At 41.7% G+C, this 18,421-nt stretch overlaps 2 protein-coding genes across 12 annotated transcripts in view; one reads left to right on the forward strand and one right to left on the reverse strand.

Moving 5' to 3' along the window:
* Positions 1 to 12,904, forward strand: part of MAP3K4 (mitogen-activated protein kinase kinase kinase 4) — a 72,709-nt gene extending 59,805 nt beyond the window's left edge. For 7 of the 8 annotated variants that reach the window (XM_065057571.1, XM_065057568.1, XM_065057566.1 and 4 more), the window contains 7 exons: positions 121 to 191; positions 2,435 to 2,551; positions 4,051 to 4,210; positions 10,235 to 10,357; positions 10,909 to 11,015; positions 11,227 to 11,406; positions 12,356 to 12,904. In XM_065057571.1, the coding sequence (XP_064913643.1) occupies positions 121 to 191; positions 2,435 to 2,551; positions 4,051 to 4,210; positions 10,235 to 10,357; positions 10,909 to 11,015; positions 11,227 to 11,406; positions 12,356 to 12,376 (779 nt within the window). In that variant the 3' untranslated portion in view covers positions 12,377 to 12,904. Of the gene's footprint in view, positions 1 to 120; positions 192 to 2,434; positions 2,552 to 4,050; positions 4,211 to 5,095; positions 5,208 to 10,234; positions 10,358 to 10,908; positions 11,016 to 11,226; positions 11,407 to 12,355 lie in introns of all 8 variants that reach the window. The other variant, XR_010471441.1, reaches the window with a different exon arrangement.
* Positions 12,905 to 14,056: 1,152 nt separating this feature from the next.
* AGPAT4 (1-acylglycerol-3-phosphate O-acyltransferase 4) overlaps positions 14,057 to 18,421 on the reverse strand; it is an 86,083-nt gene continuing 81,718 nt past the window's right edge. For all 4 annotated transcript variants that reach the window (XM_065057572.1, XM_065057576.1, XM_065057575.1 and 1 more), the window contains one exon: positions 14,057 to 16,863. In XM_065057572.1, coding sequence (XP_064913644.1) covers positions 16,772 to 16,863 — 92 coding nt within the window. In that variant the 3' untranslated portion in view covers positions 14,057 to 16,771. The remainder of the gene's footprint in view (positions 16,864 to 18,421) is intronic.

Raw genomic sequence — 18,421 nt, forward strand, 5'->3', positions numbered from 1 at the left:
GGTAAATTATCTTGCTAAGCTCAGTTTTCAGTGATGCTTTCTTGTAGCAGCTGATGCACATGTTGCTTATTGAATGTAGTGTTATTGGGTTTTTTTCTTATTTTTATTTTAATTCTGCAGGGGAAGGCCAGTATGGGAAGGTCTATACCTGTATCAGCGTTGACACTGGAGAGCTGATGGCTATGAAGGAGGTGAGTACTCTGTATACAAGAATCACTGCTGCCCTTGTTTTTCCAAACGGAACGTGCATGACTTAGGAGGCATTAAGGATTTCTGAACACTGTTGTTAGCTAACTGGGAAAGAATGGGAAGACAAATTGTTTCTTCATGCAGCCACATCTGCTGTTATCACTTGTTCCTTCTTAAGTTGCTTAAACTTCGCAGTTTACAACTTTCAATTTAAATGTATACAAAATGGACAGTGTTTTCTTACTAATCTCATAGGGATGTTGTAAACTTAATGAATGCTTGCTTAATGTGTGTGAACACCCACTATGGGATCTTAATTATTTTAGAGAGAGTTTTCTGATAAGTGAAGACTGTACACGAACTTATATTTTACTTTGCAGTATTTCATCTCACATTTGATTCCTTTTTTCTTCATTCCTTAGACAAAAAGATAGGAAGTGTCACATCAGATGTTTTTCAGTTTCTCCTAGTTAAAGTGAGCTAGGCTGAGTCACAAAGCTGTTGACTAACCTGGTGGGTACAGAAAATTTAATTTTCAGGGTAGAAGTGAATAAAGCTGTGTAGGCGTAGAGTTCTGTTTTCCCCACAGCACCTTGTTTTTTAAAATACTTGTATTGTTTAGCTTTATTGCATTTCTACATCTTCAGGCAAGTGCGAGCATTAGCTGCTCACAGCAGTTGCCATGCCAGACATTTGGTGCTGGAGCAGTTACGTATTATGAGCCAGCTCTTCCACACACACAGTACATACGTGATCTCAAAGGTGTGGAAAAACGAGACTGGGCTTGCACTTAAGGTCTTGTACCATACTCATTCACTCACTGACTAATACCAACACTTGAAATTTCATTGTTTTTTTTTCTCCCAATGAAAGAACGTTTCTCCCCGAACCAGTAGCAGATGCCTTTCTGGAATTCGAGGTTGCTTTCTAGATGCAGGTGCTTTTTACAAACTAGCATGTGTGTGCTCTTTAGCAGAAGTTCAAATAAGTTAAATGGACCTTGTTTGACAAACACATCGCTAGTAGGCTAAATATACAGTATGCTGCCTTTTTCCTGTAGTATTTTTAACTTCCAGAATTATTTCACCAAGAAACATTCCCCAGTGCCTCCCCACTGTGGACTTAAATGCAGGCTGTTTGCAACTTTCAAATAAAAGGCTTTCCTGGATTTCCTTAAGAGTAGCTTAGGAGAAGATTGATTTATTCATTTTTAAACTGGTTAAAAACATTGCATTCCCTTCACCCCCCAAGATTTCTTCAGACTTTACTGTCTTAGCCACATTGTTGTTAAAAATCTCTACAATTGTAGGGGACAAGCTCTACTACAAATACATCGTATTGCAACTTAGGAAATACATAAAATACTTAAATGTCATTTGTCACCTTTCTGTAATCTCCATATATTTAATCTTACCACTGTTTGAGTACAAGCTGTATCCTGGAATTGCTATGCTGAACAAAACAGTCATAGCATCCTAGCAACCAAAGGTAAAATATGTGCATTTCTTCCTCTAGCTCTTGTCCTGAACTCAATTAATGAAGTTTCTGCTTTCTACCAGTATGGTAGAAGTAGCATTTTCCATAACTTGCTATATGCATTTCACCGATCTTTGCGTGAATAGAAGCTTTAAATTGTTTTTTCGGAAGACTTGATAATTTTTTTTCCTCCATGAAAAATCTGTCACGGCATATTGTGGGAGAACAAAGGCAAAAGTGTTTCTTTCATCAAAACCTTTATGATTGTGTTTGTTCCGTGCCACACCTTTTCCTGCCTCATTCTCAATGAAGAAACCCCTCGGAGAAATAAATCCCTTAGAATCTCTGTTGTCTTTCTTGAAGAATAGCTCTCACTGATAGTACTTCAGATTCTCTTGTACCATGTCTATCTACCCGGTTTAAGCTAGAAGGCAAGCTTGGAAGAGATACATAGGTGCACACATGTGTGTATTTATACATTTAAGTAACAGCATTTTACTCCTACAAACTTTATTAATCGTTGTATTTGTGTGTAATTTTCCCAGAATAGTTTGGGGAATAGTTTTTTGTTTAAGTTTGGAGATAGAGGGTTGATATTTTAGGGCTTTTTGCGTGATGACAGTGCTTAAGAAAAAGAGGTTTGTACCTGTTTTCTTGGTTGGTGTTGGTTTTGGTTTAGGATAGGTTGGTGGTTTTGCTTGGGTTGGGTTTTTTTTTGTTCCTCAGTAATTGAAAACAGTGGCCAAATAATGAAAAATCTTTCCTGCAGATAAGATTTCAACCTAATGATCACAAAACCATCAAAGAAACAGCTGATGAACTCAAGATTTTTGAAGGCATCAAACACCCTAATTTGGTTCGTTATTTTGGTGTGGAGCTCCATAGGGTAAGAAATTATAAGTTATTGGGGCTTTTTTATAGGTCAGAGAGAAAATTTTAAGCAGCCTTGAATCACTGGTCATTTTACTTGCGAACGTTCTAGTTGAGCTTAATTGCCTGGATATCTCTGTGAATTACAGTGTGTCTTTTTCCTCTGAATGTTGAGGTCTCTGAAACATAATTTGGGGAAAATTTTTGGAACTGGTACATAAACAGAGAAGCTTCACACTAAGTGAATAAAGCAAGTAATGCTGGAGGCTATTCTGTGCTGCTACTCTGCTTAACTGCTCTAAAAGCAAACTCTTATCATATACGGTATGGTAACTCTTGCATTTACCTAAAGACTAGACAACCTAAAACCCTTCACTGTTAGCAGCAGAGGTTGTACAGGATCTTGTTGATTCCTGGAAAGATTTTGTGGTGGAGTTTAAATCTTGATGCCAGATGAGTATCTTAAGGCAGCAGATCTTTTGGAATTCAGCTAGTGTCTCTTCAGAAAGAAAAACGAGTTTTCTTGTTTGAGCAGCAGAACAAATGAAGCCTGGTTTTCATGTGGAGCTGGCTTCCAGAGTTGTGTGCTGAGATACCCAACATTTTCTTACTCTGCTTCCCACGTGCCCTTCCCACCTCCCCTGTGAATCTCAGATCCTTCCCATATCCCTACCTGGTGAGGTGGGCAGGGAACAGGACGCCTGGTGTCTGGCCAGAAAGCGGTGTCTGGTTTGGACTGATTTGCTCAGTGTGAATGGGTTGATTTGCTGACCCATTCCTGGTTTAGCAGGGGACAGAGGCTGCTTTCTGTCTGCGTTTCTTTACATGGGGACACGACGTAGGGTGTCTGTGCCACTGAGGCATTGGCTTCTTAGGCTAGTTCTAAGAGTTTAGTGTCTTTGCCATCTTCTTGTATTAAGTCTGGCTTAAATTGGCTGGGCTTGGAGACAGAGAAAGGGAACAAGAACTAAACTTTTCCTTAAAGTGAGTTAGAGTTGCCATGTTTGTTCAAGCAACAGAAAACAACAAAAAACTTGCCATCCCCAAGCAATCAACACATGATATTGCAGGAACTGGGAGGGTGAGGGGGAGAACCAAACCAAAAAAACAAGCCCAAAACATAATTTTACCTTTTTTTCTAAGTACACAAAGCATCTTTTTTGTATTTCTGTGTGATATACCTACAAGATTTCCAAAGTACTTTTTGGTTGATACGAAAGTAATGTATTTTATACCACCAAATAGTATCAGTTACATACAAATGATGCAGCTAAACCTGTAGCAGAGATTTTCCATAGATATGCAATAGAACATATTGGGTTGAAGCATGCCCAAGAGAATAGAATTCTGAAGAGATGATTTATTAGATATTCCATGGTAAGAGGTACTTCATTAAAACATTACATGGCACTTCCATTACTCTTTTCACAAACAATAAAGGATGGAAGGAAAATTTCATAGAAAATCAACCAAAAAACCCCACAACAATGAAATTTGGTTTGGTTCCCACAACAGGAAGAAATGTACATCTTCATGGAATACTGTGATGAGGGCACTCTGGAAGAGGTATCAAAACTGGGCCTTCAGGAGCATGTCATTAGGCTCTACACAAAGCAAATCACGATTGCAATCAATGTACTACATGAACATGGTATTGTTCATCGAGACATTAAAGGTAATGTTACCCGTCAAAGGTAATGTCGTTGTTGCAGTGTTGTAGATGGGGAGGGGAGCGATGGGGGACATAGTTACAGATTTAGTGCTTGTTATCTATACAACCATTAAGTGTATAAAGCCTTCCACTCATTTTTCAATTTATAAGTTATTGGCTAGTCACGTGCTCCTTTTTAAGTACAGAACGTAAAAAAATGTTCACAGTTGGCATTGCAAACTCATAAGTTCTGCCCATGATTTATATAGTTTCTGCAGAGGTTGTTACTATTGTTGGGGATTCATTTGGTCCTTCTATTTCTAGTACTAATATACTGAGTTATGTAATGCTGGGTTTCATCTCATCTACGCAAGGAACAGTGGTGTGTTCTGGGCGCTGACAAGCAACGTACAGCGCTAGAGTTGTTCATCAGAACTTTTTCCTGTGATTCCCATTTTCCAGAAGAGATCTAGGATTTCAGAAGAATGGTTGATTAAGCATAGTAATAAAAGCTTTGTTAAAAGGAAGCTAAAGGGATATTGTAAAATTACTTATCTAGTGGGTTTTTTGCCATACATTTATCTACTCATGCCTGGCTCTCAGCTTTTGCTTGTGAAATGAGCAGACTGGAACTACAATAACTGAAGGGAGGTTGGGTTTGGCATTTACTTAGGGCACCCAGTGTGAGTTCACATTTCACATTCATTTTTCTTTTCCTGCGCCTTCCAAGAACATCCTCCATGTCTAGTTATCTTGTTTTTGTTAGTCTGGCATATTTTGCTCACCTACGGCAGAAACTTAACAGAAGGTAGGGGAAAGGATGCACACAATATACCCTGTGAATGCTCATTTTATGACAAGGCAGTGCAACCCAACGATGCTGGGTTTCTATGTCCCTCTTGCTCACAGGGTTTTGAATCACCGCAGCAGTGTAGGAGGTTCCCAGTTGCTCTTGGTCCTTTGGCCTCGTGCTTCTCATTTGGGAAAAGAACTATCTACGATCCAGAGGCCTCCCACCCAGGTAGGCCACTCTTGAGTCAGTTTTGGCTTTTTTTCATAGGAAACACTTTCCCTCACTCCCATTCCCCAGCAATCTTGCCTTTTCTGGTTTTCCTTCCCAACCAAAGGTTTCTCTCCAGTTGTGGATTTCCCTCCATGCTTCTCCCAGTGCCCTCCTTGCCCTTTACTTGATCATTCCATACCCAGGTTCTGCTTAGCTGGATTATGCTCTCCTGGAAGCTTGTTATCAAAATCTAAGACTGGCTGACAGGGGTTTCTTTTTTATGCTGTTCTGTGTCATTGCTGATTTCTGGATGTATTTCCAAATAGGTCTTCCTCTCATCAGGGAGGCTCAGTGACGTGAGAAGAGCTGTTTAGCAGAACTGTAATGCTATGTTGTTTGAAGGCATTGCTGTTGCAACAGGTTCTTCATACCAAATGTTGAGGTGTTGCATGAGAATAACAGCAGTGACAAACAGAGGGTCACTGCGGGCACATCTGTGTATAGGCCTTCCCAAAAGTTAATGACAGAATGTGAAGACAGACTACAGAGGGTATTTTTATAAAGGATGCCTGAAGTTACTTTGAAAGGCTTTTGCTTTCTGCCTCCTTTTATGCTGATGTTGCATCTCCAAGATTTCAGGCAAACAGCAGTAAAGAAAACTCTGGTTTTACTTTCAGCTCTTAGGTACTCTTTTATTTTTATGGTAGGGAAAAATGATTATGTCATTCTGCCTGTTAAAACTACTTTGCTATGGAAATGTCACTGTCAGGTCACACTAGATCTCTCATGGCCAGTTTGCTAAACATCACTGTGGATATGTTTCTTTTAAGCTGCAGATACCCATAAACAATTACTCTAAGAACTGGTTATCCCACAGTTGGTGTCCGCAAGTACCTTGTGATCAAAAACTGAGTCCTTTGGTTAGTAGTGTCCCCTTGTGCCACCGTTGTCTTTCAGATGCTGTTATGGCATCCAGTTCTGTGAGTGGCAAAGATGAAGCTGCCTTGAGGCCTTTTTCAACCTGCAGTTATGGGAACAAACTGAGGGAAGTGTTGACTGGTTGTTACACTTGGCTGCACTCGTTTCTGTTTTGCATCAATGTGTAAAGTAGTTGGTGCTGGTATGTAGCAGGCGATTAAGTTTTCTGGGATACTTTTATAATCTCTATCCTGGGTATTGGATTTTAAACCCTATGGTTAAGCCCAGATTCCTCAGTTAAAATTTCTTCAGTTTTTCCTCAGTTATCGAGAATGATGGAATATTTAATGCTGAAGGGAACCTCTGAACATCTCTGTTTGTGCTTTCTGTTCAACCTCGGTAGCAGATCCAATGTCAAATTAGATCAGATTGCTCAAGACCTTGTTTAGTTGAGATGCCAACGTGTCTAGAGATGGATATTCACTTTTCTCTGGGCCCAATCCCAATGACTGGCCTATCCCCATTGTGAAGGACTTTTTCCTGATACCTCCCTGGCATTTGCAGAGGTTGCTGTTTGTACCCATTGCCCCATATTCTTTCAGAGTTTGCCTTTGAGGAAAAAGCCTCTTTCCATCATCTTGATATCTTCCCATTACACAGCTGAAAACAGCAATAAATTTTCCACACACACTCTTCCCTTTGTCAAGCTAAACAAACCCATCTCTCAGCTGTCCATCGTATGGACCAGCCCTCTGACTGTCTTGATGCCCCTCTGCTGGGTTTGCTCCAGTATGTCAGTGTCTGTCTTGTACTGGGGAGCCCAAAAACATGGCGCAGCACTTCAAGTGTGGTCTTGCAAGTGCTGAATTGAGAGGAATTAATCACTGAGGTCATGCCTGGTGCTTTCTCTCTGAGAGAGAAGGGCATATTCCTGAAAAGTACTTGGATTGTGTTTTCAGAATGAATACAGAAAATGAAGGGGTTGTATCTGAAGCCTCGGTAAAGCAGAAACCTGTGAGTGAGATGCTCCAGGCCAGAAGTTTTCATCAAAGTGTTAGTGTCCTCTTGTTAACTTTGTTGTTAGCTCAAAATTTCTGCCATTCCTGCTTTCATGTCTTCATGATGAGCACAAGGGAAGGAAGGTCATTCAACAAGAGGTGGAAGGCTGTTCAACAGGAGACTATGGGCATATGTCACCCTATCTGAGAGACTGAGTAAAAGAGGATTCTACAGTTGATTTTCTCATCAAAGGGAAAGTTTGGTCTTCTTGTTTCTTGAATGAATTTGGTTGCTACACACTTGAGTACTGGCTGAGGTGTGTCTGAGCTGCCCATCTTTGTGGAATTATGCCAAAGTCTTCAGGGGGCTTTTGGTACCGCTCCTCAGGCTCGCAGTACTTACACCAGCGCCTTTGGAATATCACACTAGTGCAGTTTTCACTGCACTTAAAGTGGGGCTGACTTGGCACAGAGATACAGGGCACGAAACTTCAGTTTAAAAGCTTTGGGTTGTAGGTCCTGTTGTCTCTAGCAAAGGTACGGCTTTTCACACTTGCTCTTAGTTTGCAGTTTGCCCAGAAGGTCTTGTGGTGTAAATGGCAGTAGGGCTGTGCAGAACTGGGCTGCCTCTTGCCTCTGCCGAGTACTTCCAATGAAGATGCTTTTGATAGTGTATGTGTAGGAGGACAGAAGGAACACAAGACTGTGTTGTGTCTTTTTGCCTGTTTAACCATGGTCTCCAGTTTTATTTTGCTTATTAACCATGTAGATATGGTAGGAATTTTGCGACATTCCCAGTTACATTAACTGTCAAAGGCAAAATGGATTAGTTATCCTCAAAGTGCTGCCCTCGTGTCTCCTGTTCTCTTAGCCAGGTTCTGCTGGATTCTGTGGAGGTTTCGTCTAACAAGACAACCATTTTTCAAGACTTCTTATAGATCTTGGCCAGCTTGGTCTTATTCTGTGAAACAGAGACTTTAACAGCAACATTTATGCTAAATTGTCATTACTTTTTTTTTTTTAAGGGACAAACTTGGGTATGGAAGGCCTTGTAAGTAGGTTCTGAACTTTATTAAACCAAACTATCACAATTATCCCAATAGCTTTAGATTCAGCCAGAAGAGAGATTGTTGCACTTAAGCTCTGCCCGTTTCCACCCACTGCTGTAGTCAGAAACCACTTTGTAAGCCTTCCATGAAATGCGCATGTTGCTTTCTGGAGGAATGGGAACATAGGTTTCCAAAACATCCTTGTAAAAGCATTTGCTAGTGATGGCCATTTTTCCTAAGCTCTTTGTGTGGGCTAAGTGCCCCTACTTCCTATATGACAAATAATTGCTTGAAAATCATTAGAAAAGCTGTGGGAAGTTGTTCAAAGGAGAAGGTTGCTGGTAGAGTAACTGTCACTCTTCTAATGCAGTGCCCATATTTAGCATCTCATTGAGCTGCCTCCTTGTACTGTTTTGGTGCGTTTCTGGATTCTCTTTCATTCAGGGAGCTGAGGGATGGTCCACCCAGCTCCGTTACCAGTGCCTGTGATTGCAGGGTGACTGTGGACACGTATGTCCCTGTGACGGCAAACCGCAGAACCCAACCAAAGAATTCTGATCTTTAGTACGTGCGGGCACCCGAAGGCCAACAGTGGAAAACTTAGACACAATGTGCAGAACAGTTGTATTCACTGAATACAACTAATTCTTCTTCAGAACTTGTGAAAGGTTTACAGTCATTAAAGGTTGGAATTTATTTCTCTTAATGATTTCTCTACCCCTTTTATAGTGCTGTTCTGTGCAATGCCTCTTGGACTAAATAAATCTTGCTTTAGTTATCAAGCATTCTTGTAGCAGTTAGAGAAGCCCTTTGAGAAGTGGGCAGGGTTGTAGCATCATTGACCTGCACTGCCTTTTTTTGACTTGAGCGTTTTGGGGATTCCTTCTATTTTCCATTAATATCTTCGGAATGTGCAGACAAGCTAACTGGGAAAAGCCAGTAACTAAGAGAACACAACACAAAGAAAGAGCAGCCAAGAATTTCTGCACTGACCTATGTTCAAGGTGGAACAAAAGTGAGAAACTTTTGAAGGCTGTATTCAGATGAGCCATTTTTCAAAGAATCTTCTGTGTGACATGGGAAAAGGCTGTGTGAAACGAACCCCCCAATTTTGCCTACTTCTCAAGTAGGCATACACTTTGTTCTGTGCAAACCATTCATCTTTCCTCAAGAGAGACCACACCTCAAGCTGTATTTCTGCCAGGTGACTCTTGTAACCTTCTTGTGGTTTCATTGCAATACTTTGCAGAAGCCAGGACTTGGCCTGAAATGTATAGTGACCTCGTTCTGCTCTTCCTCTTTTCTGTTGGCTGTCAACATGTTTTGGCAGGATGTCGAACTAAAGAAGACCTGGTTATCAAAGCCACTTGGCTTATTTTGCAGTGTCATGTAGAGCAAGTGACTTGGAGCCAACTGCACATTCCCCTCAGAGATTTTCAACTCTGCTAAGGAATTTTTTTCTCCTGTGAGCTGGCAGTGTAGCCAACGATTGTAACAGTAGCCCTCCTCCAGAAATTCTTCTGGAAGTAGAGCACAATAGGAGTGGGCATTTGGTAGGACATGTAATAAAATGCTATAAGCTCTATTTTGGAAGTCTGCTGTGATGACACAGCTGTATGACGTTACCTGTCTTGGCTCAGCAGACCCGAAAAGATGGCCGGTGGGAGGTACGTAGCCATGGCCTCTGCCAGGACAGGACGTTCCCTAAGGACAGGTGGTTTTTTGCAGTGCAACACTCACCAGGATAAGCACTGGAATTCATCAGTTCCTGGAGGAGTATTTTCTCATAATGAGCATGTATGGAAAGCTGATGAGTTTGCCCACTCTACTGCTGTTTTTCTTGTTGTCAGCTTTCAGTACATCTAGTGTAGACACAAACCCACCAAAAATCCCATTGGCTACTGGTAATTTGCCCTTTGGGGAACATTGCCAATATTCCATGCTTAGCCCACAGGTAAAGATCTAAGTGCAAATTCAGCTGTTATCTACTGTGTAACTTCCAAGAGTGTATCAGGAAACCCTCATTCCTCAATTCAGCACTAGTTTAACAAGTGTTACTGTTTTTCATTGTGTTTTCTAGGAGCCAACATCTTTCTCACCTCATCTGGACTGATTAAACTAGGAGACTTTGGCTGCTCGGTGAAACTGAAGAACAACACCCAGACAATGCCTGGGGAAGTGAACAGTACTTTGGGGACCGCAGGTAAGGAAGCATGTGCCAGGCAGATACTTGTCTAGTTACCAGAGAAGAAGATGCCTCTGCCAAAGTTTGTGCTGGAGTAAAATGGTATGTTTCAGGGAAACTTGGATTTTACCGTAGCTAGCCAGATGTGCTTTACATCCAGAAGCCAAAACAATCAGTGAGTGATGTAACTGGAAAGATGAAATTTTATTTGCCTGGCAACTTTTATAAAGATGCTGCAGCTTGTGTTTTCTGGGGTTGTATCTTTCTTTGCAGCCTTACTGAAACAGTGCTGTTCTTACTAAACAGCTGCTTAAGCTGTTTTTAAAAACCAAAAGTAACCGAAAGCATGTACATGTACCAGCATTTTCACTGTCGCTTTTCAAACTGAAAGACAGTTACACTGCAAATGTGTCAAAGAACAAGAAGCCAGCAAATGCCAAAACTTAGCAAAAATAGTGGTGATTCACTACAGATGCATTATAAAGCATTTAGTTTGCCTGGCTAATCACCGAATGTATACTGTTCCTTCTGCTGCATGAACTGATGACATTGTATGTGTTGTTTCAAAGCATACATGGCTCCAGAAGTAATTACCAGAGCAAAAGGAGAAGGGCACGGACGTGCAGCAGACATCTGGAGCCTGGGCTGTGTCGTTATAGAGATGGTCACTGGCAAGGTAGGGATGTTCCACATGCTGATTGAATGCAAACTGTTCTTAGCGGTTTCTCTGCAAATTCTGGTCCCACTCCCAGAAATATGTCACACTTAAATCTGCAAGTACTGGGGTGGGGTTTAATTTTTTTGGAGTGCAGAAATACATGCTCTATTGATAGCAAGTTACTCACTCACTAAACCTTGCAACTTAGCAATGCTGTTACCTGTTGCAGAGGCCTTGGCACGAATACGAGCACAACTTCCAGATCATGTATAGAGTGGGGATGGGCCATAAACCTCCTATTCCTGACAAAGTGAGCCCAGAAGGGAAAGACTTCCTTTGTCACTGCCTGGAGAGTGACCCAAAGATGAGGTGGACGGCCAGCCAGCTCCTCGATCATCCTTTTGTCAAGGTTTGTCCCATGGCTTTGGCCACAAAGACTGTAGATGGGAATCAGAAACGGCGCCTAGTTGGCTGCATCGTTTGCAGCTGTGCCACAGGGCTTTGTGCCACAGTGGGAGGCTGTCCAGTTATCGAGTTGATGCTGTCCAGAAAACAAGGTTTGGCGACTTTTCAGAAGCACATTATGTTGCTGACAAACATTAGACTAAAAGAACCTGGTGCACACCATGCAATGAACTTTCATTGCTGTTTTGGAATGCATTATCTTTATGTTAAAAAGACTTGTTAAGCTTCAACTGAGTGGAAGTTAATTCAATCTGAAGGGCTCTGTGCCTAAAACTTTAGGGAGTATGTATGCAGACTTCTATCATCTAGAGATAAGGGTCCCCTCCACAGAAAGTGAAACGAGCACATTCTTGAGAACTCCGCCACCCTTCAGTGCAAGGGTCTGCTTTTTTTAAGTAAGTTCACAGTTAAAGTTCATGTGGAATGTTTATCTGGCAGTTGGCCTAACAGTCTGCAATTCTTGCATGAACTATAGGCAAATATTCACAGCTACAAACTTAGGTGTAGTAGTAACTACCTTTTTGAAGAAGTAGGTGCACAGTTGGTTATTGAATTTTCCCATTTTCTAGCATAAAGTTGTTCACTTTGGTATTGTGGTTCAGTAGCAGTGCGTTTGGGCTCATCACACCCATCCCTGTCATCAGGGCCCCTGCCGCCCGATCCCACCCATCCCAGAGGCAGAACACTGCTTTAGGCACGTCAGAGTGGCACAGTGACAGGGGAGACACAAGTTTTTCACATCTAAACACTTGTAATTTGTTACCTGCGTAACAAGGGAGAAAGAAAAAGCCCTCACAGGTGTTCAGTGAAGGTGCTGAAAGAATTGATCTGTTGTCATCTTCCTGCTGTAATAGGGAGACAAGTGAATTCATTGCCTTTTGTCCCCTTCACAGGTTTGCACAGATGAAGAATGAAGTTATTCAGTCTTTGGCCTTTTTTATTCTGGCAAGATACCTTTTAATCACTACTGTATGTAATATTTACATAAAGACTGTGCTGAGAAACAGTATAAAAGTTGAACTTACGAAGACTGCACAAGTGACGAGCGTCACTTTCTCTGCTGCTCCTGTATGTTGTACTTGGCACATGTTGCTCACGTGACAGTGTCCGCAAGTTGGAAGAAGCTGCATGTTTCAGTGAAAGTGCCATTACTACTGTATATGGACCATACCTTTTGTTCTTTCTCCTATTTCTCATTTGACTGAGAACTGTAATGTTAATATGTAGTATTTTTGAACTCTTTAGGTTCAGAAAAATGCTGTAGTGTTATCAGCCGTTACGGACCTTGTTTTTTAATCTGTTTGTTGAGTGCACTGACTGTGAACTTTTACTGGTTTTTTTTGTTTATTTGTTTTTTGGCGAGCTTCAGATTTGTTATGCACAAGGCTGATTAATGAAATTTTAAAAAAAGTTTTTTTCTCAATAAATGGTTTATTTTAGGAGATGTTGGTGAAGGGTTTTTCTTCAAAAAATAAATATATTGGGTTGTGTCACATTTTAAACTTTTTTTCAATGCTTGTTTAACGCTGCTAAGCTAACCTAACTTCTATTGCAGCAGTCTATGTTTTGTCAAGTTCAAGATGTGTAAGAAGCATCTTAAACTGCGCAAGTGGTGACAGAATTGAGGTCCCCCCTTCCATCCTCTCCCGAGGAAACATGGGGGCTTGCAGTTCCTGACCCCCCCTGGTACAGAAGGGACAGAGTCATGGTCTGAAATAACCGTCTCCTTGAATGTGAGCACTGCGAACAGGGGATGGGCTGCGTGGCATCCCTGGGGCCTGGAGGAGAATCAGTTAAGATTATTCTTGTGTTCTGTTTGGCAAAAACAAGAACTTACTTACTGTTAGCTTTTTAAAACTAATTTCTGACTTTCATTTCCCTGCCACCCGCCAATTGTCATGAGTCTCAGAAAACGGAGAGTAGAAGTGGTTAGCATTTAGAAGAAACACTCTGCATCACTTGATCTATTTGGATTATTTTGTTTGGCTTGCTATTACAAGCAGATGACTTCAAATTGTTACTTGTAAGCATTACTGCAAGCTTACATATTCTTGTTGCAGCCTGAGACCTTAAAATGGGGAACTTATAAAGCCCATAACTTGTTTTTAATGTTTCATTTTATTCTAAAGTCCTGTCTCTCTTGATCCACAAATCCTTGGTTACAGGTGTGGGCTTTAGCAGCTGGTTAGGTGAGCTCTTGAGAAGGTATCACAAAACCTAATATTTAAATCTAGAAAAGCATGAGCCTCACTGTGCAGGTCAGCAGTGCAATGTATCATCTAGGCTCTCAAAAATACTGTGATGAATTCAAATGACAACTTTCCCTTCTCCTCAGTTCTTGATTTTCAGCTACAATAGGAAGGGCAGTATGTTGTCATCCTTAGCAACTGTCTGTGGAAGTACCCGAGGTTCCCCTGCAAGCCTGGCTATACAGCAGAAGTACCTGAGCAGTTTGTGTCCTCCTTTGCCTTGTTTCAGGTGCCCCTGTGCACAAACGGGAACTGCAGACAGCTTTTAGGAGTCAAGATAAAGGTGAAAAGTAAACTGTTGCTAGTTTGATGTTGCCAACTGAAAGAAAACTCATTCACTGCACATTAGCTTTTTATACTTTTATTTTTATATAAACAAACATTAAGACTACTTTTGTTAAGGCAGTTGTAGAACATACAGTAGTTGCTTGTGGGGATGAGGGGCAAACACTGCTTCCTAATTACATATGTCATTCTTTTAATACAGTGAACTGGACTGGTTTAACTTTAGCAAGTACCATTACACTTTCTCCATTTGCCAGTGAAGGTGGGAAGGGCCCAGCAGTGCAGTCCTTGTGTGCCGGGATGTCTGGAAGTGCCCAGGAGGATGGATCCAGGAGTGGTGTGTTTGGCCCTCAGCCTGGTCTAAAGGTTGGTCTCAGGGAAATGAGTATGAAATAGTCTAAACACTCTTTCAGAAATACGTACGTTTGGTATTTTCCTCTAGAAGAACTGGCACTGCATGCAGTTAGAAAGGACTAAGATTCATAAGGAATGTTGAATGTGCCCCTACCAGCATATTAGATCAGTGGCTCTTTAAAAAGGCAAAAAAAGCTCATTTCTATCACTACATGAATATGTATTTGCTTCTCAGAACCCCTCATCTGTGCGTTTAGGTTTTTACCACCCTGAGAAAAGCCCACTGTATCTGCCAGGTTAGGATTACAGTGCAATGCCAGCTTGGCCTTTCTCTCCCACCCCCTACTCATTTTCCAAGTCCTCGTGTACAGTGTCTTCAGGTCTAGCTCACTGACACGCCTGATGCAGTACTGTGGGACAGCTGGACCTTCAGACACTACTGCAAGTTTACTACTCAGTTTTCCACTGTTAAGATTGTTTTATTAAGTCGAGGTGCTGGCATGTGCTTTATTAAGAGAATAACTTTGTAAGGGTGGCAGTATTCTCTGATCTCAGGCTGTTTCATGTGTTGAAAAACTACACTACAGCTCATGTTTATGTTCTTGACATCATATAAACTATTCCAGAAAGCTAGAGAGCATAGAGAATACATGTGTACATAAAACAGGTGTGGAAAAAAAAACCCAAAACCCCAAAAACACTCATACTTCACAAGGCCTATTCCTTCCTTCATGTTGTATGTTTTACTGCTGCCACTTAAAAAAGTTTACTTATTACCCCGTGCTAGAAGTACTACTACAACTGCTCTTTAGGTGTTGAATTTTAAAGCGACTTGTTTCTAGATGATCTGATGATGTACTGAACAGCAAATGCATATTTCATGGACTGATTCATATTCTGTTGTATTAGTCCCTGTTTCTTCTGGCTTCAGCTTTATTATAGGAAAAGAGAAATGTTTTTTATACCAGCTGTTATTAATACAACTAAAATTGCTGTTCATTGCTAGACTATCACAGTTAAGTCCTGTGTGCCGTGAAAATGTACCATAACTGGAAGTGCCAATCATAAACCTCACTGCTCAGTATTAGTATGTTTAGACTTTTAAAGCTTGGGGTTTTTTCAATCGTAACTGCTGCAAGCTGGAAATCCCTTTTCCTTTTTTTTTAAACAACTCTTTTTAGTAACTTGCATATTCTTAACTCTTTAAGTTTTAAAAACAATAGGCGTTTCCCTGGAACCCGTACCAGCAACGGCAGAGGAACGCTCTTCCCAAGGAGCTTGACTCCGGTTTTATCTGATTCAGAAGGGTGTAAAAGCAAGTCCAGACAGCCGTAAAAAACTCCAAGCCACATGACTGCCCCAGGTCTCTCTGCTACTTCCCCTCTTCTCCCCAGAATAAAAGTAAAAGATAATTTAAGTATTACCTCAGGCTGACTGTTAAGAGGCACCATGTAAACTAATTTATCTGAAAAGACAGACAAGCAGACTAATTGGGATCACAACAGTAGGGGGCTTACCTTTTAACGCACGCTTTGCATTACTTAGTTACAGCATACCCAGTTTTGTTTCCACCATTGTTAGGAAGGCCTAGAATTAAAATCAGTGTTTAAAGCTGAAAGGAACTTACTACCTCAGTTTTTTCAAACTATAAATGGCATTTACTCTCAAAAAAATTACAGGTTTCAGCTATCCCTCTGATGTATTGCCTCGGGAGAGAAGTGGCAGTGGGTAACACAGCTCTGCTCAGGCCACAAGGCCAAATTCCACTCCCAGTTATGCCACTGCAAGGCTCCGACCTAACAAAGCCGGCCCTTAGGCGGGGTCTGGCTGGAGTTTCAAAGGGCCCACGTGGTGCACACTGTGGGATTCAGTTCTAGATGTAATAAAACTCTACTACAACTCTGCCAGTTCAGGAGAGGTGCTTCAGTCCAATACTGGTATAACCAAGCAGTGCATCTTTACTGCATTTAAACACTGACAGATTATGGTTGTTAAACTGTTAACGTGTAATCTAGACAACTATCAATTTTAATCATCTTGTAACAATCTTTTGACATTCACCCATTCCTTAGAGCAAGTTAAGATAAAGCCTGTACCTCTGATTAGTTTCCAGGTAGAGTCTCATCATACAAGAACACTGGATTTTTTTTTTTCTTCAAAGCTTAAGACATTTTATAGGAAAACCAACCAAACAAATGCAAACCTGCTGTGGAGAGTATAGGAAGGAGTGCATCTTTCAAGTGTGTCATCCAGCTCAAACCCCCAGAGAAAAAATAACAGGAGCACAAAATCAGATATGCATGGCGATTGCTCATCCTACCCTTCCCTTCCTCTGATCTCGCTTGAAGGACCATGATATGCACTTTAGAGTTTTCAGAAGTTGCATTTGTTCCCTTTGGATTGAAGCAGTCTCTGAAGACGCTACTTTCGTTTCTGCTTGTTGTCATTGTTGCCATAGGTGGAGCCCTTGTTAATTTCTGTGACGCCAATCATCCATCTGACACCAACAGAAGCTGCAAAATGCATCAGAATAAAGTTAGAAGCTGCCTGCAGACAAGGACTGAAGATCTGTACAGGTGTAGTGTTTTGAAAGAGACCAGCAGGGCTCTCAGCATTACAGCAGCACAGCATTAAAGGCACCTACCCAAACTGCATTTAAGTTGCCCACGGTATCTCATTAAGGAAGGTCCTGGGTCGCCAGCCTCAGGCCAGACGTCCTTTCCCGCCAGCAGGGAAGATGCTTCGGCAACCAACAGAGGCACAGGCACCATGTGCCCAGCCCTGTTAACCCTTAGACAAGACTGGCTGTGAAATGTGGGTGCTGCTGGTGTTACCCGGCTCCCAGGCGCTGAGTGACAAAATATACCGGTGTGTCTGCTGGTGGGGTGTGACAGGAGAAGGGAATTCTGCCTGCTCTCAACAGCCCCCTTGTCTGGAAGAGCATGAGCCAGTGCAAAGGCACTTTAAATCTTGATTAAAAAAGTAAATCAGTTGTGGCTTTTTTTTTTTTTTAATCTACAGCTCATGAAACAGTCCATCATAAGAGGGCAGGTTAATTTAAAATACTTCAGTAGTGGGTTTAGTGGTAATAATTCCTATGCACATGGATTTTTTTTTTTTTAATATAATTTATTTCTAGTGCCTGAAGTGACTAAGTTAAACACAACAACACAACCTAGCCTAAGCCCTCTCCTTGCAGCTTTTTTTTTGTAAAGGGGCTCAGCTGCCTAAAACCTCTTATTCCCCAAACTTCTGCTCAGCTACTGTATATACCCAGAACTGCGACACATCTTTCAGATCTAAACCTACTTGGGAGTCCCAAACACATGCCCTCTGTGCAGAATGTGTCTTGCTGACTGAGGGTGAAAAGAGCCAGTCCTGTGATGTGCTCTAGAGGTCTCATTCCCATCAGCCTTTACCTGTCTAAGATGACCTGAACAGTTCCTCACTAGACAAAGGACTCTCTGTTGTCAAGTCGGAGCCCAAGATCATCAAGAGAATCCAGAGGCTTCATACCATGACCAGGTACCAACCACCAAAAAAGCAGGGCTGATGCGACACCCCGTGTCCCGGCATTTGCTGCTCTTTAGCACTGAACAGGAGCGGGCTGTCAGCTGGTGACCAGTGCTGCACTCGGCTTTACCAGTTGCTCGCTTGTCCAGCTGCAAACCTGACGTTACCACACCATGCAAAAACCCCCCTTTTTAAATAGCTAGTTCTCTCTTCCGCTTCAAGCAACCTGTTCTGTAGTGGAGCACAGACTACTGAACAAATGTTGTAACTGTAAGTAAGGCAAATTGAAAAAGCCGAGTCTTATTTCAGTAAGAAGATAGGGAAGAAAGCAGCTCTGCAGAGAAGAACCTGGGCTTTCTGGTAGATGCCTTCATGGGAATGAAGGCCAAGGCTGCCCAGGGCTGCATTAGGAGAAGTTTGACATCCCTGGACTAGATAATATCTAGAGGTGCCTTCCCACCTCAGCTATTTTCTTCTGTCTTATTTGCTTGCATAAATGGCACTGTGTGTTTTGTTCATTTAAAATAGCAGCACTTGAAAACAAGCCAGTCAACGACA

The sequence above is a fragment of the Columba livia genome, chromosome 3, assembly GCF_036013475.1.
Source record: "Columba livia isolate bColLiv1 breed racing homer chromosome 3, bColLiv1.pat.W.v2, whole genome shotgun sequence".
Classification (NCBI taxonomy): domain Eukaryota; kingdom Metazoa; phylum Chordata; class Aves; order Columbiformes; family Columbidae; genus Columba; species Columba livia.